The sequence below is a fragment of the Salvelinus namaycush genome, chromosome 32, assembly GCF_016432855.1.
Source record: "Salvelinus namaycush isolate Seneca chromosome 32, SaNama_1.0, whole genome shotgun sequence".
Taxonomy (NCBI): domain Eukaryota; kingdom Metazoa; phylum Chordata; class Actinopteri; order Salmoniformes; family Salmonidae; genus Salvelinus; species Salvelinus namaycush.
The window spans coordinates 4,326,074-4,351,483 of NC_052338.1; the positions used below are offsets into that span (position 1 = coordinate 4,326,074).

Genomic DNA, 25,410 nt, shown 5'->3' on the forward strand with positions numbered 1-25,410 from the left:
CCAGGCCTGGTGGCAGGATACGTTTTTCAAAAGCAGACCCTCAATCTGCATTTCAGGTTTCACCTGTTCTAATTCAACAAACGTGCATTTATAATCCACTTTACAATAAAGCCTTACATGCATCTATCACATTTGCGTGGTTGCTTAGGCCTACAGTTGAGCAGAGGTGTTTACTAATTTCCTTCAATTCTACTTTATTTAGATTACATGACTGGAGAGGATGTTATTTTTATTTGTTTTAAATATATGCCCCACATTTTACTGGGTGGCTACTCTGACACTGATAGCCCAAGACGTAAAACCGATTGTAGAATATTTGGCGGCAACAAAGGCTACTAAAAAACTGTTGGCGAGCGGTACTAGGGATTCTTTTTCCACATAGCGTATGGTGTGCTGTATAAACTCCCGCCTATTCCGGTTTTTGGATTGGTGGATAAATCTCGTTAATTGAGTACTTTTTTGGGGGGAATATTCGATTAGTAGTGTTGACGTCAACCGCCTATATTTAACAAGAAGAGACGCTGTACTTCAGGCATAGTCCGTCCTGGATTTCTAAAGGGGCAAGTTTTTTTTAATTCTCAAAATTACCGGAAAGTCACGTGCATCAAACAGTACACTCGTAACAACTTCCGCATTACCAAAATTCTACTCTGAAATAAGCCTCACGTAGCAAATCATTTAAATATTTAATACATTCGAGACACATTGCCAAACTGGCACGTTATTTTCGTGTCGAAAGATTTTTGAATTAGTAAAACCTCTCGCTGCGCCTCCCTTCGTGTTCGCAAAATATTGAGTTGAGAGATTCGTCTTTTTCAACACGAGGAATTTGCTCTCCGAACTACTTTTTCTGTGATTGTATTTAGAAATTTGCGAAAGGTCGATATAACCATATATGGAATCCATACAACGGACGTGCCCATTCAATTCAGGACCGGCAGCCATTGCAAGTTTACCACTCAAATTGTAAAATGATGAAGTGGCACGTCCCTTCTATGGCCGCAACAAAACAGCCTACTTGGAGCGCGGATAGTGTGGGTTGGAGAATGGATGAGTAGTTAAATGCAAGTTATATAGGGACATAAAATGCCCGCATACAGAACACCTACATTTCAAATCTACAGCCTATTAATGTTCATCAAGCCACACTGCTCTCTTTCCACAGTAGGGGGTGCAGTTGTGCAGAATATGCACATTGAACCCTCTAGCCCTGTGTAGTGCCGGGCTCCTTGGGATGTCCCTACCCTAAACACTGACCTTAACCATACCCCTATCTTACCCGTTTTAAATTTCAACTTCAGATCTGGGATGTCCCAAGGATCCCATTAAGATTTTCTCTTTAGCTCCCTGCCCAACAGTTGGCGATGTCCTTGATATGTTCACATTTGTATTTACATACAGTCAATGAAAGTCTATGTGTGTTCTATGGGAGAAGAGCAGGGCATTTAGAAGTATGGCTTCCTGTTGATAAGTAGGCAGAATGAAGACAGAGACCCTCCGAGCTTGGAGGCCTCGCTGCACGCTGTAGGGAGGAGGGTGTAGTCCGTCAGCTTCTGGAAGGCCTGGGGGGCAGGAAGAGATATAATACAATTTTATTACATTCACATTTATTGGGAGAATCTTTGGCCAAGGTCCGCGACGGCTGGTTGACAAGCTTTTGTGTAGTAGCCTAATGTTCATCCTCCATTCTTTATTCTAGCATGCACTTCATCATGTGACTATTTCATGGTGTTTTGCATCAGGGAGAAAAATGAAAGTTAATGAAATAGAACATCATGGCACTCTTGGAATTGACTAGAGGGACTTTGTACTGAAAATAAAGAAATTCTCTCTTACACTGCCTTCAGAAGTAGTCACACCCCTTGACATTTTCCATATTTTGTTTTGTTACAACCTGAATTTTAAATGAATCAACTTGAGATTTTGTGTCACTGGCCTACACACAATACCCCATGGTGTCAAGGTGAAATTATGTTTTTAGAAATTTTTACCCAAAAAAATGCTGAAATGTTTGTCAATAAGTATTCAACCCCTTTGTTATATGAAGCCTAAATGAAGGTTACCTATTGGTAGATGGGTATAAAAAAAAGGCAGACATTGAATATCCCTTTGAGCATGGTGAAGTTATTAATTACACTTTGGATAATGTATCAATACACCAGTCACTACAAAGATACAGGCATCCTTCCTAACTCAGTCGCCGGAGAGGAAGGAAACCGTTCAGGGATTTCATCATATAGTGACTTTAAAACAGTTACAGAGTTGAATGGCTGTGATAGAAAACAGGATGGATCAACAACATTGTAGTTACTCCACAATATTAATCTAAATGAAAAGAAAGCCTGTACAGAATACAAATATTCCAAAACATGCATCCTGTTTGCAATAAGGCACTAAAGTAAAACTGCAACAAATTTGGCTAAGAAATTACCTTTAGCTCCTGAATACAAAGTGTTATGTTTGGGCCAAATCCAACACTTCATTGGGTACCACTCTTCATATTTTCATGCATGGTGGTGTCTGCATCATGCATCATGTCATCTGCAATGACTTGGGAGTTTTTTTTGTATAAAAAGAAAGGGAATAGAGCTAAGCACAGTCAAAATCTTAGAGGGAAACCTGGTTCAGTCTGTTTTCCAAAAGGCACTGGGAGACAAGTTCACCTTTCAGTAGGAAAATCACCTAAACCACAAGGCCATATAGTTGCATACCAAGACAACATTGAATGTTCCTGAGTGGCCTAGTTACAGTTTTAACTTAAATCGGCTTGACAATCTATGGCAAGACTTGCAAATGGCTGTGTAGCAATGATCAACAACCAACTTGACAGAGCCTGAATAATTTTTTTAAGAACAATGTGCACATTTTGTACAATCCGGGTTTGCAAAGCTCTTAGAGAAGTACCCAGAAAGACTCCCAGTTGTATTCACTGCCAAAGGTGATTCTAACACGTATTGACTCAGGGGTGTGAATACTTATGCAAATAGATTATTTCTGTATTTCAATTTTCAATAAATGTGCAAAAAATCTCTAAAAACATGTTTTCACTTTGTCATTATGGGGTAGTGTGTGTAGATGGGTGAGAAAAAAAGCAATTTAATCTATTTTAAATTCAGGCTGTAACAACAAAATGTGGAATAAGTCAAGGGGTATGAATACTTTCTGATGGCAATGTAAATGTCAAAGGCACAATAAAGTGGATATTAAAAAAGTGCTGCTTAGTAAAGTAACCTAAAGACCACTGTTCACTCACAGGGACACTTTCGGGACACTCCTCAGGGGGCGGGTGAAGCAGGTAGTCCACTTTGGAGGGGCCCCTGACGTAGACACAGTTAGCTGCTGCACCCTCAGGGACCGTGAGCACTTCGTAGTGGTGATCAGTCAGCTGCTCCATCATCTACACACACACACATAGGCAGGGCCAACAAGTTTCACATGACAGCACCGGCCAGGGTCTGTTCACATTAGAGTAGCCCACACAAGGAGAAATTGAAATGTGCATGAGCCAATCATCTCCGGATGGGGACCAAATAGAGTAGAATAGAGGTCGACCGATTAATCGGCATGGCCGATTAATTAGGGCCGATTTCAAGTTTTCATAACAATCGGTAATCGGCATTTTAGGACACCGATTATGGCCGATTACATTGCACTCCATGAGGAGAATGCGTGGCAGGCTGACCACCTGATACGCGAGTGCAGCAAGGAGCCAAGGTAAGTTGCTAGCTAGCATTAAACTTATCTTATAAAAAATAATACATCTTAACATAATCACTAGTTAACTACACATGGTTGATGACATTACTAGTTTAACTAGCTTGTCCTGCGTTGCAAATAATCAATGCAGTGCCTGTTAATTTATCCTCTAATCACAGCCTACTTCGCCAAACGGGTAATGATTTAACAAGCGCATTTGTGAAAAAAGCACTGTCGTTGCACCAATGTACCTAACCATAAACATCAATGCCTTTCTTAAAATCAACACACAAGTTTTTTTTTTTTTACCTGCATATTTAAAAGAAATTCATGTTAGTAGGTAATATTAACTAGGGAAATTGTGTCACTTCTCTTGCGTTCTGTGCAAGCAGAGTCGGTATATGCAGCAGTTTGGGTCGCCTGGCTCGTTGCGAACTGTGTGAAGACCATTTCTTCCTAACAAAGACAGTAATTAATTTGCCAGAATTGTACATAATTATGACATAACATTGAAGGTTGTGCAATGTAACAGCAATATTTAGACTTATGGATGCCACCCGTTCGATAAAATACGGAACGGTTCCGTATTTCACTGAAAGAATAAACGTTTTGTTTTCGAAATTATAGTTTCCGGATTTGACCATGTTTTAATGACCTAAGGCTCATATTTCTGTGTGTGTATTATATTATAATTAAGTCTATGATTTGATATTTGATAGAGCAGTCTGACTGCGCGGTGGTAGGCAGCAGCAGGCTCACAAGCATTCATTCAAACAGCACTTTCCTGCGTTTGCCAGCATCTATTCACAATGCTTGAAGCACAGCGCTGTTTATGACTTCAAGCCTATCATCTCCCGAGATTAGGCTGGCAATACTATAGTGCCTATAAGAACATCCGATAGTCAAAGGTATATGAAATACAAATGGTATAGAGAGAAATAGTCCTATAATTCCTATAATAACTACAACCTAAAACTTCTTAACTGGGAATATTGAAGACTCATGTTAAAAGGAACCACCAGCTTCCATATGTTCTCATGTTCTGAGCAAGGAACTTAAACGTTAGCTTTTTTACATGGCACATATTGCACTTTTACTTTCTTCTCCAACACTGTGTTTTTGCATTATTTAAACCAAATTGAACATGTTTCATTATTTATTTGAAACTAAATTGATTTTTATTTATGTATTATATTAAGTTAAAATACAAGGGTTCATTCAGTAATATTGTAATTGTCATTATTACAAATATATACATAAAAATCGTCCGAATAATCGGTATCGGATTTTTTTGGTCCTCCAATAATCGGTATCGGTATCGGCGTTGAAAAATCATAATCGTCGACCTCTAGAGCAGATACTAGGGTCATGTGGGCTTATAGGACTCTAAACAACACCATGATCGTTTAAAACAGTCCCATAACGCTTGATTTATCATTTACATTATTCATCTGAGCACAGTGACATAAATACTGGGCTGGAGAGAGTCTTTTGAGGTGATCCCTTTGCATGTCGGAATGGGAGTTTGTTGTGGCAAGCAGAATGTGGTCTGCACATGGGTAGAGAGCTACAGTATATTCATTCACCATCTTTCTCTCGGACACACACAACACACACGCTCACCCGGAGGGTCTTCTTGGCCCCATCACTGTTGCTGATGATGATAGTATCAGGACCTCCCATAGAGCAGATGTTCTTTAGACGAGCTCCCCCACACACTGGCACCGTGGACACAGCAAAGTCCTAAAACGAGGACAGAGATGGTAAGAACAAAATATAAAATATTGTACACAGGGATATGGTCGTGTACTTGGACATCAAATCAAGTAAGAAATCAGATAGATTAGATAATAAATACAGTGTAAATATTGCATGTAAAGCAACACCAGGAAATCAGACAGATGGCAGACACAAACAAAGCCTCACACACAATTGCATGCCACACCCTGAGTGATATTGAATATCCAAATCCAACAAGTCCATTAAAATGTAAATAAACAGACCTGACTGTGAAAACATCATGTCTAGTTTATGGGAGCATGGTAGAGATGTAAGAAGTACACATTTACATTGTACATAAAAAATTATTTGTCTTTTAACTATAGATCTCATAATACAATAGGACAATGGCCACCTGCTCATCCCTGTTGCAACACATGGGTTCTTTCCCAATTTGTCTTTCCTTGATTCCTTACGTCCCCTTTGCTTGCCTCTTTCTCAGAACATATTGGAGGAGAAGGTTGGAGGGGAGGGACTTTGGATCTTGTCCTCATGTGGTTTGAGAAAGGAATCAAGCTATACTCACTCTGAAAGTGTCAGCCAGAACCTCAGCTCCTCTGTGGTTGGTGTGGGAGGAGATTCCCACAAAGAACTCCCTGCCGGTGAAGAGCACGTCACTGCCCTCCAGCGTGGCCCCTGCGGAGCCCCCCTCCTCTGCCCCCATCTCCACCACTGTCAGGTTGAGCTCCGACATCACCCTCCTCACTGCTTCAGTCTTAGGGAATTAGGAGAAAGGGACAGGGAGGGAGGGAAAAGGGGAGAGAGAGTTGATTTTCCAGGTCAAACTGACTCTACTGCAACATTAATCTATAATTAAAACATAATTAACAGCAACATAAATCAATAATTTAGACAGAACTACAACATGTTTAGTGGAATGATTCACAACACACACACATCTTCTTCATTTAGGGTAAAAAAAAAAATCTGCGATACAGAGAATAAAAAAAATTCTCAGTTGTTGTGGTCAGTGTTTACCTCACTGCGTCTCTGCTGTTTGAAAGGCCTGGTGATGAGTGCCGTGTCTCCCTGTATCACCGCTACATCCTCTATCCTCCAGCTCTCTGGTAGCTCCGGGTCTGCAGGGATCTCTATGAGCTGCAGCCCCACCTTCTGTCTCAGAGCCCCCGTCAGCACCCCAAACTGACGCTGTGCTTTGGCCAGGTCCATCGTGGTTTCCCCGTTTTCGACCTTGTCGTTTTTCTCGTCATCAACCTTCCCAAAGGTCTCTGGGATGCCCCGCACCACGGCGTGAGTGAAGCGGCCGTACGGCAACACGCTTGCCATAATGTGTGTGTGTGTGTGCAGGTGTAGGAGTACCCTGGCTATGGGCTAGTAGTGGTGTTCTGCCACTACGAGACAGAACAGTGAAAGTGTGTGTATGTCACTAGATGAGTGGGAGGGAGTGGATGAGAGTTCTTGTCAGATTGTGTTCCCAACTGTTTGAGAAGCTGCGAGGTGTGACGGCAAGACCAGCTGGACACTAAAGGGATGTGATGGAGAGAAGCAGCAACTCTATGGGGAGTCTGTCAACCAGGCAGGAAAACACACAGGAGAAAGTCTTCATCCCTGTTCTTCCACTTCAGTGATCAGCCACTCCAATACCCAGGGAGTATAGTTCCAGGGAGGTAAATATGGGGAGTTTCAGTCTGATTGCTGTCTGAAAGAAAGGAGGGAGACAGATTCTTTGGGGCTTTTTGATGAGAAGGATATAGCATGTTTGTACGTGCTCTGTGACTCATTAGATGAAAGTTCCTGTGATCAATTGTGTCTGCTCTACTGCACGCATCTCAGTCTCTTCGACTGTAGGACATACAATAGGCTACTATCTGGACCATAACATATTTTCCTCAGAGAGACAAAAGTCTGTTTTGTGGTGATACTGGAGTTGGACAGAGATGGCATGAAAAAAAAGGATCAAAAAAGGATAATCTGAAATGTCCAGTGTCCACCACTATACAGCCCCCATATGCTACTTGATTTAAATGATTGAGACCAACTAAATAAAAACAATTATTCAACAGCTAGTCATGTAGATAGAGACACTATTCTTATTTCAAGTTGAACTGTGAACCAGAATTAATACAGATAACAGAGTGGACGGGAGAATACAGACAAGGGCTGCATTGTTCAAGGGCAGATTATTTGAGCACAACATCCTACAATGGCAAATATATCCGCTCATTGCCTACAGTTTAGAGACAATGACTGCTTTATTATCATCCTGTAGTGAATCCCGGCGGCAATATTCTCTTTGCTGAACGCAACAAGTGGTGCAGGATTGTCAATATCATGTCCGTATATGTTCACATTCTGCCTACATTTAGTGTATTCTGGATAATTAAGAGAGAGAAAACATTTGATAGCAGGGTGATAATAACCATTCACGGCAGAATTTAATTAACTATCAGACAATAACAAACAAAAAGGGATGTTTCTCAGTATTGATTTTAGGAATGTAGACTACCTAAACCTAGATTTAGGAACATTTCTCTTACTCATTTATTTCAATGTATTTTTGGCATCCCATGCCAGCCATCTGCAGAGTAACAAGTTGCACGAAAAACATCTGAAATATTTGCCTGTAAGAGCTCATCACGCCCAGTGCAATGTCAATATTCAAAAATCTAAGTGAAGATGGAAGCCTACCGTATTAATGCTTTTACAGAGGTTATTCAAATTCTGTTCTTACCCCCTGGCTGTGTCTTCTCGGTCATCGTATCTCGTTATTATCTTCTCTTCTATATTTCCCTCTCCCCGTCTCACCCGTTGCCCTGTTCACCCTTTCATCCCCCACTTCCCCTCCACATCCCCCACCAGTCCGTCCTGTCCAGGATTCCAACTCTCCGCTCAACGAGAAAAGTAGACAGTAGGTTATTATCACGATAGATTTGCTTCTTACCTTGTATGAAAGTGCAGATCGAATAGAATTCAACTCGCAAATGATTCTGACTTCTGTCACTTTAATAAAGTAGGCCTAGGCTTAACAGCTAATCTCCTTAGAAAATGTTCGCCAAACCCGTTGAAATGTTGCTTCTAACGTAAACTCTTTCTATGCAGAATTCACAGTAACAAAGATTGATTTCAGTGGTCCTCGGAGAGATTATTTTATTCATATTTTCCCCCTGATCCATTGTTTCCAAGTGTGACAACCCCCAGCACCCTCGCCTAACTTGTATCCGCCCATTCTACATAATATAAACGTGAACAGTTATATACATTTGCAATGCTATTTTCTTATCGTGCGCTCATCAGATTAAATTGGCTACATTATTAATTCCCAAACTTTCATCACTTTTTTTTTTACAGACGCAATACGTTTGACTATTCAATTGTGTGTGTGTGTGTGTGTGTGTGTGTGTGTGTGTGTGTGTGTGTGTGTGTGTGTGTGTGTGTGTGTGTGTGTGTGTGTGTGTGTGTGTGTGTGTGTGTGTGTGTGTGTGTGTGTGTGTGTGTGTGTGTTGTTGGTCTCTAGTCTTTGTCTGTGAAAAATAATCCTGGCTTTTCTGCAATATGGGTCATATATCTGTGCAATGGGTCCAAGAGAAAGAGACATGACGGAGTCACACAACATAGTTTGTCAAAGTGTCTGTTTGTCTTGGAAAATTAAGAATAGTTGTCTAATTCATTATCAATGCTGGTGGTTTATCACACTTGAGAGGTTCGGCCTACAACTGTTGAGCATTACTCAGTCTCACATTTGAGATATTCATCTCTGATTAAATGGTAAACACAGAAACAAACCCACTAGTGACAGATGGCGTGTGTGACCTGCAGACAGGGCAGTGCAATGTTCCCGTCTAGCGACTGGCATATGTTACTGCAGTGAAACATGTCAAAACAGTCCACTGCAGATTTGATTGGGAGTCAGAAAAAAAGCTTGGAAGTTCATTTGATGACGTAAGAGAGAGAGAGAGAGAGAGAGAGAGAGAGAGAGAGGGAGAGAGACACATAGAGACAGACAAACAGACACACACACGCCCACACACACATGCACACACACACACACACACACACAAACACAGGATTAACAAAAGAACACCATCTGTCAGCCCAACTCCAGCCCACACAAAACATCCCATAGAAATACAGTGGAGGATCTGTACTCTACATACCAGCACTAGAATAGGCCAACCAGACAATCCTCCCTTCAGCATAGCAAAACTTTTTTTTTAACAGAAAATGAAAAAACAAGCAGTTATTATTGGACAAGTTCATGTAGTTCTTCCCTGTTTCACTCTCTTTTCTTCCGTTCTGTGATGTATGAACACGACCCTAGCCTATCTAATGGGTTTCAGGAAGGCTGGCTGTGTGCTTAATGCCTGGTAAACTGTTAATCCGGTCTGATCCCACCCCTATCACAAGACTCCTGTCACTTGACTATCCTCCTTGCCCACCTCAGGGCACTCTATAGGGAGTTATGGATAATGCAGTTACTTTCTTTGCCTCTCTTTCCTTCCTCTTGCGCTACTCTTACTGCAAGTATTTCTTCCTGTCTCTTACCTACTCTTTCTCTTTCTTAGTCACTCTCCGTCCGTCTGTCTGTTTGTCTGTCTCCCTCCCGTTCTCTCTTCATTATCTCATGCATAAGCTGAATGCATAAGTCGAATGCATAAGCTTTTCAGCAAGAAATACTCATGTATAAAATGCATCATGATATACTGTAGGTTACACATACAGTGCATCCTCTCCACTGTTTTTAATGTGTTGTCTGTATCTACATCTGTGGGTGTAGCCTTCATTTTGGACATGATGTGTAACTTGAGTCGGGTACAATATAAATCACCGCCACCCTACATGTCACATTTAGTTGTTGTCTTAAAAGTAAGGCCCTCTGTGTAAATCCATGTCAGTTTAAGCACTACATGGTTACCATCCAAATTACATTTGGAGAGTTTTGGGTGGAAAACGTTGCTCCCAGTGTCTGGTTGGTTAGAAAGAAAGAGGACCAGAGATAGATGGGGAGGTAGATTGAGGGAATTTACAACTGAACATATGAGGACAATACAAATGACATCTGGACACATTGCACTATCAGAGAGAGAAATAATACAGTAAGAAAAAACAGAGAGTGTGGTTGACTGGGAGAGAAAGATTGAGAGTTGGATTGATTGGATGCTGACTTGGAAGGAAGGAAAGAGATACAAATAAATGTAATTTGGGTTTGAATGGGACACGCTACCTATTAACTGCTAGTGGAGTTGGTAGAAGAGAGAGGATGAAGGTATCAGGCAGGGACATTTACCAAAACGAGAGAAGAGTTTGTAATACTTCTAAAGTGCCCAAGAATCAACTTCTACAACTTCTAAGATGTCTTCTCAACAAATGTTCCTTCTTTTCCTGTGCTGTCTTCCTTTGGCAGGTATGTAAGAAAAGGATGGAGATGAGAAAGTTTGAGGAAAAGAGATAAGCTTGATAATGCCTAAGAATACTCAATTCAATAGGTTTAACAAGGACAACTAACTTTTTAGATTCGACCCATAGCTCAATAACAGGAGAAATGCATTGAGATAATAATTCTACATTATCTAGTCAACCCGGCCTCAGAGCATTTCGTATTATTCTGTATGTAAATCCGAAAGCGCAATTTACAATGATATGTTACCTTTGGTATGGTTATGTAAGCCAGATGGTTACTTAAATGAAGGCAAGGTCAAAGTGGATGGGTGGGCTTATAACGAAAATGTCTAGCAACCCAAAGGTTGCGAGTTTGAATCTCATCCCAGAAGACATCAGCATTTTAGAAACTTTTCCACTACTTACTACTTTTTAGCTACTTTACAAATACGTAGCATGTTAGCTAATCCTTCCCCTAACCTTAACCCTTTAACCTAACTCCTAAACTTAACCCTAACTTTAACCCTAACCCCTAGCTAACGTTAGCGAGCTAGCTAACGTTAGCCACCTAGCTAGAATTCGTAACATATTGTACATTTAGCAAATTTGTAACATATTGTACGTTTGGCAAATGCACAACATATAATACGAATTGTTATTCGTAACATATATGAAATGGTTAATGGACACCCACAAATTAATACATAACATACGAAAAGTAACATATTATACTAAATGGAGTGTATTGGATTTACATACAGAATAATACAAAATGCTCTGAGACCAGGTTGCAACCATTAAAAAGTTTAGGGGAAAATCAATACCTTTAGTTCTGAGTTGTCTTTTTTCCCCACCTTCATACCCCCATTAGTATGATGTACATCTTATATTTGATACATAATCTTAATGTATGTTGGTCCCTTTCTTTATTAGCACCTCTGTGCTGTTACACATGTGTTTCCTGCCATCTCTCCTATGGACTGCCTCAAGTTCCCTCAGGAGTGTCCTGCCGGACAACGCTGACTAGCTGGCACAGCAGTGGAGATGCAAGGTGAGTGCAGGCTGTACGTTTGTGTGTGTGTGTATGCGTGTGTGTTTACATGCGTGTGTTTGTGCATGTGTGTGGGCATTGGAGACAGTATTGGGTTTCCGGTGGAGGTGGCATGACAGAAACTTAAGAGAATATACAATAATGTTTCATGATTGTGTATTGGATTGAATAACAAACTTGAGTTGTACTGCAATTGTGTAATGTTAACTAAAGTTGAAGAGTTAAGTGTGGGAGATGTTTTATGGCCTGCCTAGCCTTGCCTTCCTGCTGGGTATTCACTACATAATATGAGTCAAAAGGCTAGCTGAAAAGGCCAAATGTCACCACTATTCTCTCAGCAAGCCGGTTGTTAGCTCCCTAATGCCAGTGATGCCATCAAATTATCTCTAAAAATAGCCAAGCGCTAAGTGGGTTGGACACATGATTCTGTGTTAGTCTGAGGATAAGAGGAAAGGGACCTCTCTGAAAAGTGTTTTTGCCACATAATTCAATTGAGGTCAGTAATTTGCAGTGATTGAATGTATTGTGTTAACACCTTTCTAAATGCAGAGCTGGTGTGGCCTATCCAGACTTTTGGTGGGCCAATTGTATGTCTCTTAGTGTGACAGTAATACATCCCAATGTCTGTCAGTCTAGCAATTACACTATCATCTCTTGTCTCTATTTCAGTCAGTGCACTGACAAATAGGCCTTGACTTACTGAAGTGAAATATACTGAATAGCATTGAAATGACCCTTTTCCTCATCTGTAGGCTCCCTGCATCTGGTCCTGTATGAGAAGAGCTGTGCCATTCCCTCTCAATGTGGTTTATCTGGGGAGAAACACGCTGCAGGCCTGAACTTCACCTACCAAAATGACCGCTGTGACACGGACCTGTGCAATGGGGCTATGGCCCATGCTGCCCCCATCTGGAGGGGAGGTGCACTGTGCATCCTGGTTATTTTCTCTCTCATACTAAGCTGATATCCAAATGTATTGCATTTTATATGTAGATTCATCATCATACACTAACATACACAACCTATACTGTAATGGGGTGAATCCCACTAACCAAAAAAAACTCATTATAGACACACTGACAGTGCCTTGTTTACATGTAGGTGTAGAACTCACATACAATATACGCACACGCACACACAAGGCACAGAGACACCCACAGATGCACCCTAAAAAGTAGTGCACAGTCAGAGTCACCTGAGGGTAGAAATGAGTCATGTGTCTATTGCGACATATCACCGTGTTTAAATGACAATGAAACTAGTGGCGAAACATAATCCATATGTTGATCAAATCCACTGCATTCATTCATAAGAACATTTGTTTAAGTAAGGGTTAACATGGCTTTCTAACATTGCTACTTTTCTATGGTGCTATATTTAGCATAACTTTGTTGAAAAAGGATTGGCAGCCATTAATAAACAAACAAGTCAAGAAACAGTAACCAATTGTGGTTTTATTTTGACCCGTCTTTTCAGGATGATTAAAACCTACAAAAGAAATACTACGTTTGATTGTCGTCATCGTCAATAAAGATCTAATGAAATGCCATTGACTCAATGTACACAACACAATCTAGGTTAAGTGCTATTGCCTTCGAATAAAGTTGAAGGGCTGAAATATGTGGAGGAAAGAACACACCAAAAGTAGGAAGAAAATAAACAACAAAAATGAAAATGAGTCTTTAAAAAAAGAGGATGGGTTTGAGGAGGGGATAAAGATGGAAAATAGATATGTATGAAATGGAGACGTAAAGGAGGATAATACATTAAAGAAGAATTAAAGAAGAATGTAAAAAGTCCCTGAAGTCATCACTAATCTTACAGTAAAAGGAAGTAAAAAATAAAATAAACTGTTACACGCTTCAGTAAAGGAAAATACTAGAATACAACAGGCAACATTGAAATGAAGACTTGGTCCCTTTTGACAAATAGTCATGACAACAGGACTATAGACAATTGACCGGTAAAAGTAGGTCCATAGAAAACAAATAAAATCCATACCATAAAGGAGTCAGTCATGTAAAATAGTAATGGGTTTTCTGAAGAATTTTCTTATCTATCAGATGTGGAGGACAAATATGGGTTTTAAACTACAGATTCATCACACGGTTGATGATGCACTGTATAAAATAGCTGACATAATGTCAACTCAGATGCTAAATATATTGCAAATTACATCTTCATGTTTGTACTATTCAATAACGATAATTGCACTTAGTGACTGTTTTACAAAACCTTACCCTGGAAGTCATACAAAATATGTAGGTTCTGTCTTCACAAAGCTTGTTGTAAGCTTATGTCATTACCATGACTGCACCATCTATCAGTCAGGCTGAGAGCTCTATTCAATCTGTATCGCTGAATCGTTACAGATTGTGCAATAGAAATTCAAATGTAATTTCCGATTGAGCCGGCATATGCAGCATTTACCGTGAATGCAGTCTCCACTAACGCGGTAATATTGCCTTTGAATTTCAATCACGCTGTTACGCTGACCTTCCGCGATATGGATTAAATAGAGCCCAAACAAATATGTCCAGTTCTTTCCCAGGGCCTGAATTTCAAGTCAATGTAAAATGGATTACTTATTCAAAGTCACTACACACTACAAAGCCTTAGTGCTGAGCGATTAACTGACATCTCGTTTTTTCCAGGTTATTAAACAACTAATGGACCGAAGTCGGTTAAATTACTTGAATTCCATTTAGTTAGTCAAATCATTCAGAAAATAAATGATGTCAAGAACTATGTGGGACGCGGGGCTGAAGGGAGTTGTTTTCATTAAACAAATATTCAACCTAGTTCAGCGCAGAAACGTCGTAATTAATTACAATGACCACAATCCATTGCGCCAGTTTTCACCCAGCTCAAACAGATCAGAGAGGAAGAGGCAAAACGAGAGGTTTCACTCTCGCCAAAATCTGTCCAAAATAAACCGAATGCAATGGGCTTGGAATGACCTACGCTTGTCGTTTGCCTTCCCGCATTAGCGACGACTCTCATTATTAGGGCGGAGAAATTAGCATCTCGTCATTATATACTGATCTCAGGACGTATACACTTTTACGCATGCTACGTTAGGTTAATTACACAGACTGAATAGACCACATGAGAGACGAATATACACAACACAACGACGAGAGGGACAGAGACAGTTCGTGAAAGAATGCCTTATCTACTTTGAAGATCTAGTCAAATGATTTCGTGAGAAAGCTCTGCAGCATACTTTGGCAGGCTAGCTAAATAGGATGACTAAATACAGTACAGTATGGGGAGGACGTAATGTTAGATGGCCTGGCTGGCTGACTGCTACTGCCTGAGCAGAGATGAGATGATTACTTTAAGGAATTAAAAATAATAATGTAATCCATTAAAAACGAAGTAATATACACATTTTATTATTTCATAGTAATTTCAATATTTTTCTATTGACGTTTACCCAATGTGGACCTGATCAGAGACAATGGAATATTTTAAATGTTTTGGAAATTCAATGTTTACTATTTTGGGCTTTGGAATTTCCATTAAAAAGCTCTCAAATCATTGTAATGTCATTATTTCATAATGCATTTCATATTTTAAAAAATTATCAAAACCAAAATTGAAAACCGTGATTATTTTGCATTAATAGAACTGAAAACGAACGACTTAAAAAGCACTAATTGCTCAGCACTACAAAGCACAGGATGGTAGTAGGTTCAAAGGTGTTGTCGATTTAAACAACTTAAACAACACCCAGCTCGATAGACCTGAAGTAAAACCTTTCATTTGGCTCACTAAAGGTTCAAACTTCTCTTTTTTCAAGTTTCATTGAGTCTTCCATTGTCAGTAACCATATCAAAGAGTACAAATACACAATCCTGTAGCATTCTCTCCTTGAAGATTTCAGTTTCAGTTATCTATGCAATGTGCATCTCTCTTTTTAATGAATGTGACGTTTATGGTTTAGTCATGCGAGGAGCCGTGTGCACGTCTGCATTACATCCTGTAGTTTTCCCTCAGATTACAGTGAAACACGTGACCGAATTGGCTTGGTGCCTCAAGGCCATACAAAGTCAAGTACTTCAATAACCTAAAGTTCACACAAAGCAGCAACTATAGCCACATTACTTCATCTGGAATAACTCAACTGTCCCGCAATATGAGCCTCTCACAGTTTTTTTAATAATATAAAAAATATCCTTCACTTTGAATGGGGGAATGGAGGTTGATTACTAATAGCAAAAGAGCCTTACAATGGGGGGATATAAACTTGATTAACCCTTCACAGCGCTACAAGGCGGAGAAAGGGGAAGCCGAGGTCTGCTGAAATCATTTCCTGTGTCAGTAACTGTACAGTGCTGAGAAACACCTCTGTATAGTGTGCCCCAATGTACTACTACATGCCCAAGACCTGCTTTCCTATTCCCTGAACCTAACGTCGGATCATTTAGCATGTATAAAACGACTGGTTCAAACTGACCATGTTAAAGGCGGTTCGCCCTAAACAATATATCAACAGTGTAATAATATATCTGTAATAATGTATAATTATAGACACGCCTATAACAGACATCTCTCTTTCAGCTGCAGGTAGCAGTTAAACTGGTCTAAGTATGTGTGTGTGTGTAATCACAACAGAAGAACAGTTTCTTTACGGCTTGGCCAAGAGATAGAAGCTAATAGCTGGCAATGTGGCAATGTATGGAGTGCAGAATTAATCATAGTGACTGAACACCTTTAGTTGGATGCTACCATATGTAACCTACTGCCCGTGTATAGAACTTTAACTGTGTGTAACTGCCACTGAATTAAGAGTGGATGCGGCATGTGACAAAAAGGGAACCATAAACTATAAGTCTCAGTTTCACAAACTCTTAAATGGCCAATTAAATGTTTCCAACTTGATCTTACAGTAATATTGATTTCCTGTCCAAAAGCAAGGCTGTTGAATAATATGTGTGTCTGAGAGAGTGCATGTGTGTGTGAGCGCATTAGTGTGTGTATGCTGCCACATGTACAGTGTGTGCGTAGGTGAGTGTATAAGATGTATTCACTGGTGTGTGAAAACTGATGGAATCCCTTTCTCCTCCTACTTAAGTGCTTTAGCCACGGCTGAGTAGGCGATGTGTATCTCTGTGTCGTTGGGGCAGGTAGAGGAGAACTCCTCGCGGGCGTACGCAGCGTCCAGGTACCGCCACAGGTTGGAGAGAGACTTGGGGACGGAGAAAGTGCGATACTTCAGACACACAACCTGAGGATTGGACAGGGAGAGAGAAAAAAAGAGAAAGAACGGAGAGATACATGTAATTTCCACCCCATTGCAAATCATCCTGTAACATTGCTTTTATTCATACTGTACATCTGTCTCTACATGCAAAGTTCTAACTAAGCAAAAAGGCCTGAGGGGATGTGGTATATGGCCAATATACCACGGCTAAGGACTGTTCTTTAGGCAAGACGCAACGCGGAGTGCTAGGACACAGTCCTTAGTGGTGGTATATTGGCCTTATATCACAAACCCCAGAGGTGCCTTATTGCTATTATAAACTGGTTACCAGCGTAATTAGAGCAGTAAAAAATTTTTTTTTTGTCATACGGTCTGATATACCACGGATTTCAACCAATCAGCATTCAGGGCTCAAACCACCCAGTTTATAATGTAGATTATAGTATTCATAGTGTGGACTGTAAAAAGTATGTGGACACCTGCTCGTCAAACATCTCATTCCAACATCCTGACCATTAATATGGAGTTGGTCTCCCCTTTGCTGCTATAACAGCCTCCACTCTTCTGGGAAGGCTTTCCACTAATGTTGAAACATTGCTGCGGGGACTTGCTTCCAATCAGCCACAAGAACATTAGTGAGGTCGGGCACTACTGTTGGGCGATTAGGCCTGACTCGCAGTCGGCGTTCCAATTCATCCCAAAGGTGTTCGATAGGGTGGCGGTCAGGGCTCTGTGCAGGCCAGTCATGTTCTTCCACACCAATCTCGACAAACCATTTCCGTATGAACCTCACTTTGTGCACGGGGGCATTGTCATGCTGAAAGAGGAAAGGGACTTCCCTAAACTTTTGCCACAAAGTTTGAAGCACAGAATTGTCTAGAATGTCATTGTATGCTGTAGCATTAAGATTTCCCTTCACTGAAACTAAGGGGCCTAGCCAGAAAGTTGGCACTATGTATTGGGGCAGGTAGCGTTCTCCTGGCATCCGCCAAACCCAGATTCGTTCGTCGGACTGCCAGATGGCGAAGCGTGATTCATCACTCCAGAGAATACGTTTCCACTGCTCCAGAGTCCAATGGTGGTGGGCTTTACACCACGCCAGCCGACGCTTGGCATTGCGCAAGGTGATCTTAGGCTTGTGTGTGGCTGCTCAGCCATGGCTCAGCCATGGAAACCCTTTTCATGAAGCTCCCGACGAACAGTTCTTGTGCTGACGTTGCTTCCAGAGGCAAGTTGGAACTCAGTAGTGAGTGTTGCAACCGAGGACAGACAATTTCTACTCAGCGGTCCCGTTCTGTGAGCTTGTGTGGCCATCCACTTCCCGGCTGAGCCGTTGTTGCGTCTAGACGTTTCCACTTCAGAATAACAACACTTACAGTTGACCAGTGCAGCTCTAGCAGGGCAGAAATTTGACGAACTGACTTGTTGGAAAGGTCGCATCCTATGAAGGTGCCACGTTGAAAGTCACTGAGCTCTTCAGTAAGGCCATTCTACTACCAATGTTTGTCTATGGAGATTGCATGGCTGTGTGCTTGATTTTATATACCTGTCAGCAACGGGGTGTGACTGAAATAGCCGAATTCAGTAATTTGGGGTGTCCAAATACTTTTTTATATATAGTGTATTTTATAAGTATAGTCGTTTATTGTGCCTGTCTGTATATTCTGTTTATTGTGGCAGGATCATTTCACAGAGTCAAATTTCTGAACATGCAAATGTCTTCAGTGAATAAAGGTGTTTCTGTTTCTAAATACACGTGGCTACAGAATAACCAAAATAAAAGGAAGATACAAAAAAGTAAAGACAAGAAAAGTAACAGTTATAGCCAATAAATGTTTACAGTCCAAAAAATAATGACCAAAAGAGCCCATTGGATCTTTGCAGTTTGCACTGAAGTTAATGTTGTACATGTGGCAGCATTTAGCTCACAAATGGTCCACCAACTCCAATTAATACTGATTTGATTATGGACTTCACACTAGGCCACAAGCAGGGCTTAAAACAAAGAATTACCTTGACGATGTTCAGCTTGGGCAGCAAGTTGCAGTCGGCCAGAGTGAGGTCCTGCCCATCCAGGAAGGGGCGGGCAGAAGAAGTGACCTCATCAGCACTATTCTCGTCAATCTCCTCAGGAAGTGGGGAGCCAAGGTAGTCATCTAGTTTCTTCAGGGCCTTGAGCAGGCCTTTCTCTAGGTCTGACCACACAGAGAACACACAAAGTACAACACATTTATTAAGACTGACACGTACATAAACAAACTGTAGTACGCGCAAAGCTAAAGCTCCTTATATTGAAACAGGAATTGAATGTGCTGCACCATGAAACAATGCACAATACAAAGGAAATATGACTAACACCTATAGAAATATAATTACTTGAACTATTTGGACAAAAACATAATTGAGGACTTGAGGCACAGATGTAAATTGTTGAGTTAAAGAGTAATTTAAAATGACTCATTGCACATGACAAATGCTTATCTTAGTGTGTACTTTCACTGTACTTCTGAAAGCGCTGCTAAAAATACAAGACCACAGGCAACCGGTTTGTGAAGAGACGCAAAGCTCAGAGCATAATGCCATTAACAAAGACACTCCCTGCTGCTCTGGAATACAGAGACAGATTGTGGGAGTTCTTGCAGGTGCTTGTTAACACGCAATAGTGTTTCTGTACATGAAAGGGTCGGGCTCAGTTCATCCTGATTTGTCATTGTCACTCACTGTCATTGAGCTGGGGGTTTGAATTCTTGATGTAGGCCGAGAACTTGGAGAACACGTCCAGGCCGGCTGTGTTAGACTCAGGGTTCCTGGAAGCCATGCGGGGGTATCTGGGGAGGGGGTGGAGGACGTATTACAAATTTGCCATCTAGCAGACCTCAGTCAGCAAGTTATCATGGGAGAAAGCATGTTGTCTTAAGAGAGGAACATAGGAAGTAATGTTAAACACATAAAGTACATGCAAGGACAGTACATAACCTATCAACATACTCTACAGAGGCAAACAACAGACACAAATAATTATACAAAGGAAGCTAAGCTTCTCCTAAAGTAAATTGAATTAAATTGCCAACCTTATATAATTACTTCTGTCTATGCAGAAAGAATTAAAATCATTCAAAATAAGCAAGTACACCAGAAAGCATGATTTGGCCCCAGATGATCATTAACTTCATTAAAAAAACAAGCTGTGGATTGTTCTAAATCATAAGGGCATAGCCTACAGTTGGAAGGCCCACAATTTGGGCATTTAAATACCAAATATATTATTGTTGAAGCAGCTAAAATAGGGCCAGGCATATCGCTATATTTCAAAATACAATCGCTATTGCTGGAAAGATAAGACAATAAAAATACTCTAATCTATTTTTTTGTTATCAAAATTCTCAATTTGAGCAAACCAAAGCCTATCTTATTGGCACCAGCAGAGAGCATCCTCCATATCCACGGTGAGTGCGCATATTCACTTATCATTAGATCAGTGCAACTTGAAACTTTGTTTTTGGACAATCATTTCCTCCTCCAGGTTAGATGGACATCATACTGTATAATTTCTGTCTCCCCTTTTCGTAGGCCTAGATTAGACGCCTGCAGACAAGGTCGTAATTATTGATCTGTTTGTCAGCAGTAGCCTATACTTTTTGTAACCCTGTACTTTTTGTTGTATTAAACAATATTCTGCTAATGTCTCCAGTCATACAAAGTTTAGTAGAATTGAAATGAAATGTGCTTATAAAAGGCCACATTTTTTCCTGTGCAAAGAAAGGGGAAGAAATGTATCTGATATAGCCTATAGCCTAGGCCTACTCTGCGCCACAACACGCTCAGCGATGTATTGAAGGGTATTTTTTGCAAACAGTGATTGAGTTATACTATTAGCCTAAATTATGACTATCCAATCTACTCAGAATAGTAGGCTATCTTACATAAGTCTACAAATGCGATGATAGATGCATGGAATGCTTTATTATAAACGAATGTGCTTCCCCAAACTTGAAATTCACACGCCACCTATGAACATAGATCTGGAAGGATATGGAACTTTGCTTGGTGCAAGTAGCAGCATAACTGTCTAATGGTTTGATCAGAGGATGGAATAAAAATAGAATGATGGACGGAGTGATTACTTTGGAGGGGACAGGTTCTCCTCCAGGAACTCTTCTATCTTGTTGGTGTCGGTTTTCACCTCCGTCCCATAGAGCAGGAAGGGGGGCTGAGCACCAGGTGCTAGGTCCTTAAGGATGTCTGGTTTCCTATCAAGAGAGAGAGAAATGACAGAGGGAGAGAGGGGAAACAATGACAGCATTAGAGTGAGTGAGTAAGTAGCTTAGGCATGTGCAAATGTAATATAAATGTATATGTAATATAAATACAGATTGATAGGCATTAGACAGACCTCTTCATGTCCACGGTGGTGACATTGAACGTTACTCCTTTAAGCCACAGCACCATGAAGAGGCGCTGGGAGAACGGACAGTTGCCAATGCTCTGGCCATCACTGCCTGCCTAGAATGGGATAGAAGGCCACATATTATGGTCATTCATCCGAACAAGAAGATCATATACTACCCAAGAGAGATAGGGGGGTTACCCAAAGAGGGATTACCCTCAAAGAGGGTAATGTGTGACAGAGCAGGGCTGTGGGTCTCTTGAAATTTGAATGGTGGGGAAATGAACAAGAAGTAAGCATTTTAAACTGCTACCACAAAGATATCTTTCATACCTGAGGGAAAAAAGGGTTCTAAGTCTTGATATTCACACAGAGAAATCCTTATAAGAGAGTGAAAAAAGGGTACCCTATCTTTATATTGGACCGTGTTTTCCTCTGAATGACCACACCCCTAGGCTGCTCTGGCCAGCTTATGAAATATACACTGAACAAAAATATAAACGCAAGAATTTCAAAGATTTTACTGAGTTACAGTTCATATAAGGAAATCAGTCAATTCAAATAAATAAATGAGGCCCTAATCTATGGATTTCACATGACTGGGAATACAGATTTGCATCTGTTAGTCACAGATACCTTAAAAAAAGGTAGGGATGTGGACCAGAAAACCCGTCAGTATCTGGTGTGTCCACCACTTGACTCATGCAGTGCGACACATCTCCTTTGCATAGAGCTGATCAGGCTGTGGAATATTGTCCCACTCCTCTTAAATGGCTTTGCGAAGTTGCAGGATATTGGTGAGAACGCTGATGTAAACATCGATCCAGAGCATCCCAAACATGCTCAATGGGTGCCATGTCTGGTGAGTATGCAGTCCACGGAAGAACTGGGTCATTTTCAGCTTCCAGGAATTGTGTCCAGATCCTTGTGACATGGGGCCTTTCATTATCAGGCTGAAACATGAAGTGATGGCAGCGGACGAATGGCACAACAATGGGCCTCAGAATCTTGCCATTGATAAAATGGAATTGTGTTCATTGTCCGTAGCTTATGCCTGCCCATATCATAACCCCACTGCCACCATGGGGAACTCTGTTCACAACATTGACAACAGCAAACCGCTGGCCCACACGACGCCATACACGTTGTACATGTCTGCCATCTGCACGGTACAGTTGAAGTCGGGATTCATCCGTGAAGCGCACACTTCTCCAGCGTGCCAGTGGTCATTAAAGGTGAGCATTTGCCCACTGATGTCGTTTACGACGCCGAACTGCAGTCAGGTCAAGACCCTAGTGAGGACGACGAGGACGCAGATGAGCTTCTCTGAGGTTTCTGAAATTCTTCAGTTGTGCAAACCCACAGTTTCATCAACTGTCCGGGTGGCTGGTCTCAGATGATCCAGCAGGTGAAGATGCCAGATGTGGAGGTCCTGGACTGCCGTGGTTACACGTGGTCTGCGGTTGTGAGGACGGTTGGACGTACTGCCAAATTATTTAAAACAACGTTGGAGGAGGCTTATGGTAGAGAAATTAACATTAAATTCTCTGGCAACAGCTCTGGTGGACAGTCCTGCAGTCAGCATGCCAACTGCATGCTCCCTCAAAACTTGAGACATCGTGGCATTGTGTTGTGTGACAAAACTGCACATTTTAGAGTGGCCTTTTATTATCCCCATCACAAGGTGCACGTGTGTAATGATCATGCTGTTTAATCAGCTTCTTGATATGCCACAATTGTAAGGTAGATGGATTATCTTGGCAAATAAGAAATTCTCACTGGTGCACAATATTTGAGAGAAATAAGGTTTTTGTGAGTATGGATTTTTGTTGTTAGCTCAAGAAACATGGGACCAACACTTTACATGTTACGTTTATATTTTTGTTCAGTACAGATTAAGGAGCCTATATTTCATATGTATTATCTTAATGTGCATTTAATAAGATTATAAAATGTTCTGGCCATTCAACTGATGTGCCAAATGGGGTACAGCAATAGGCATAGCTAATATGTTAATAAAATAGCGTAATGTATTACTACTATCTTATTAATACTATGAAAACCATTAGGCCTGCTTTCTCTAGCCATTCTAGCAGTCTTCAAACAAATGGCGCTAGGGACCAGTGGCAACAGTTTACTTTTCTCACTGATAAGTTATCTTGTTGCAGAAATGCGTGGGTTATAATGACGTTTTAGTAAAATAGATTACATTGTACCACATAATGACATTTTGGCAGCGAAAAGTAATGGCGCATTGTTTACAAAGTCCAAGATATGATTATGCATGTCACAGAATGGATTTGATGATGTTGCTTACCTTCACAAAAAGTTCAACTTCAGGTTGATTTTCGTCACTCATCTTTTTGTTTCAAGTGTTGCTGCTGAAACTGGAATACCTAAAGGTGACAGGACTGTTTAGTTTTTGGATGGGTAACGTTAACAACTCTCAATGTGCAGTCTTGCACTAACTTTCAGATATTTTACTCAATTTCAATGATAAACATAACCGATGTCGACCAAGGGCTTGGCCGCCCTATCTGCTATAGTCAGTCAGATAAATTCGATAGTTTATATAAACTAATACAAACAAGCATCAGAAAAATAAGGTCTTACTGTAAACCGTTATGACTTAATTAATAACAACCTTTCACGCGAGTTTGGTGAGTAACAATGTAGTCTAAATTGTTCTTACCTCGCTCACGTCCTGTGTGGAACTTGCAGTTAACGCCTTTTCGGTTTCCTCTCCCTCTGTGTCGCTTGCTACACACTCATTCCTCCATTTCCTGGAAAGTCCACATACAAGTGATGTTTAGAACTCCGTTGTAACCCTAACCAAGCGCCCCGAGCGAATAGCGGTGATAAGAAAGAAAGGCACCGGATTGTGTACGTGAACGAGATGGGGACAGGGGAGTGGGGGTGGGGCAGGGAGACCTTGGTGGTCGTCTATGTAATTTGGGTTATGAAATAAAAAAATAAGCCTTCTGTAGCTAGCCTGGCCTACACAACGTGGAAGGAATTGCGTCTCTACCAAATTGTAATACAGTAGCCTACCGTAGATGAAGACAGCAGATATTTAAGGATCTGACCCTTTTTTAAAAACATTTTCGCCTGAAATGACATACCCAAATCCAACTGCCTGTAGCTCAGGGCCTGAAGCAAGGATATGCATATTATTGATACCATTTGAAAGGAAACATTTTGAAATTTGTGGAAATGTTAAATTAATGTAGCAGAATATAACACATTAGATCTGGTAAAAGATAATACAAAGAAAAAAAATAGCATTTTATTTAATTTTTTTGTTCCATCTTTTAAATACAAGAGAATGGCCACAATGTATTATTCCAGTTTAGGAGCAATTTAGATTTTGGCCACTAGATGGCAGCAGTGTATGTGAAAAGTTTTAAACGGATCCAATGAACCATTGCATTTCTGTTCAAAATGTTGTATCAAGTTGTATCACCTGGTTCACCAACTACTTCTCTGATAGAGTTCAGTGTGTCAAATCGGAGGGCCTGTTGTCCCGACCTCTGGCAGTCTCTATGGGGGTGCCACAGGGTTCAATTCTCGGGCCGACTCTCTTCTCTGTATACAGCAATGATGTCGCTCTTGCTGCTGGTGATTCTCTGATCCACCTCTACGCAGACGACACCATTCTGTATACCTCTGGCCCTTCTTTGGACACGGTGTTATCTAACCTCCAGACGAGCTTCAATGCCATACAACTCTCCTTCCGTGGCCTCCAACTGCTCTTAAATGCTAGTAAAACTAAATGCATGCTCTTCAACCGATCGCTGCCCGCACCTGCCCGCCTGTCCAGCATCACTACTCTGGACGGTTCTGACTTAGAATATGTGGACAACTACAAATACCTAGGTGTCTGGTTAGACTGTAAACTCTCCTTCCAGACTCACATTAAGCATCTCCAATCCAAAATTAAATCTAGAATCG

General features: G+C 40.9%; 2 protein-coding genes across 2 annotated transcripts; both read right to left on the bottom strand.

The window, feature by feature from the left end:
* Nucleotides 1-1,356: 1,356 nt before the first annotated feature.
* On the bottom strand, nt 1,357-6,762 carry LOC120027012 (N(G),N(G)-dimethylarginine dimethylaminohydrolase 2-like). Its single transcript, XM_038971854.1, has 5 exons — nt 6,454-6,762; nt 6,002-6,190; nt 5,320-5,439; nt 3,254-3,397; nt 1,357-1,562 (listed from the first exon to the last, which is right to left on the bottom strand). The coding sequence occupies exons 1-5, from the start codon at nt 6,760-6,762 to the stop codon at nt 1,446-1,448; spliced, it is 879 nt and encodes a 292-aa protein (XP_038827782.1). The 3' UTR covers nt 1,357-1,445.
* Nucleotides 6,763-13,291: 6,529 nt separating this feature from the next.
* LOC120026953 (chloride intracellular channel protein 1-like) lies at nt 13,292-24,301 on the bottom strand. The gene is made up of 7 exons (XM_038971741.1): nt 24,152-24,301; nt 23,777-23,855; nt 21,466-21,575; nt 21,197-21,322; nt 19,794-19,900; nt 19,086-19,267; nt 13,292-17,096 (listed from the first exon to the last, which is right to left on the bottom strand). Exons 2-7 carry the CDS (start codon nt 23,816-23,818, stop codon nt 16,935-16,937), a joined length of 729 nt encoding a protein of 242 aa, XP_038827669.1. The 5' UTR covers nt 23,819-23,855; nt 24,152-24,301; the 3' UTR covers nt 13,292-16,934.
* Between the last annotated feature and the right edge of the window lie 1,109 nt (nt 24,302-25,410).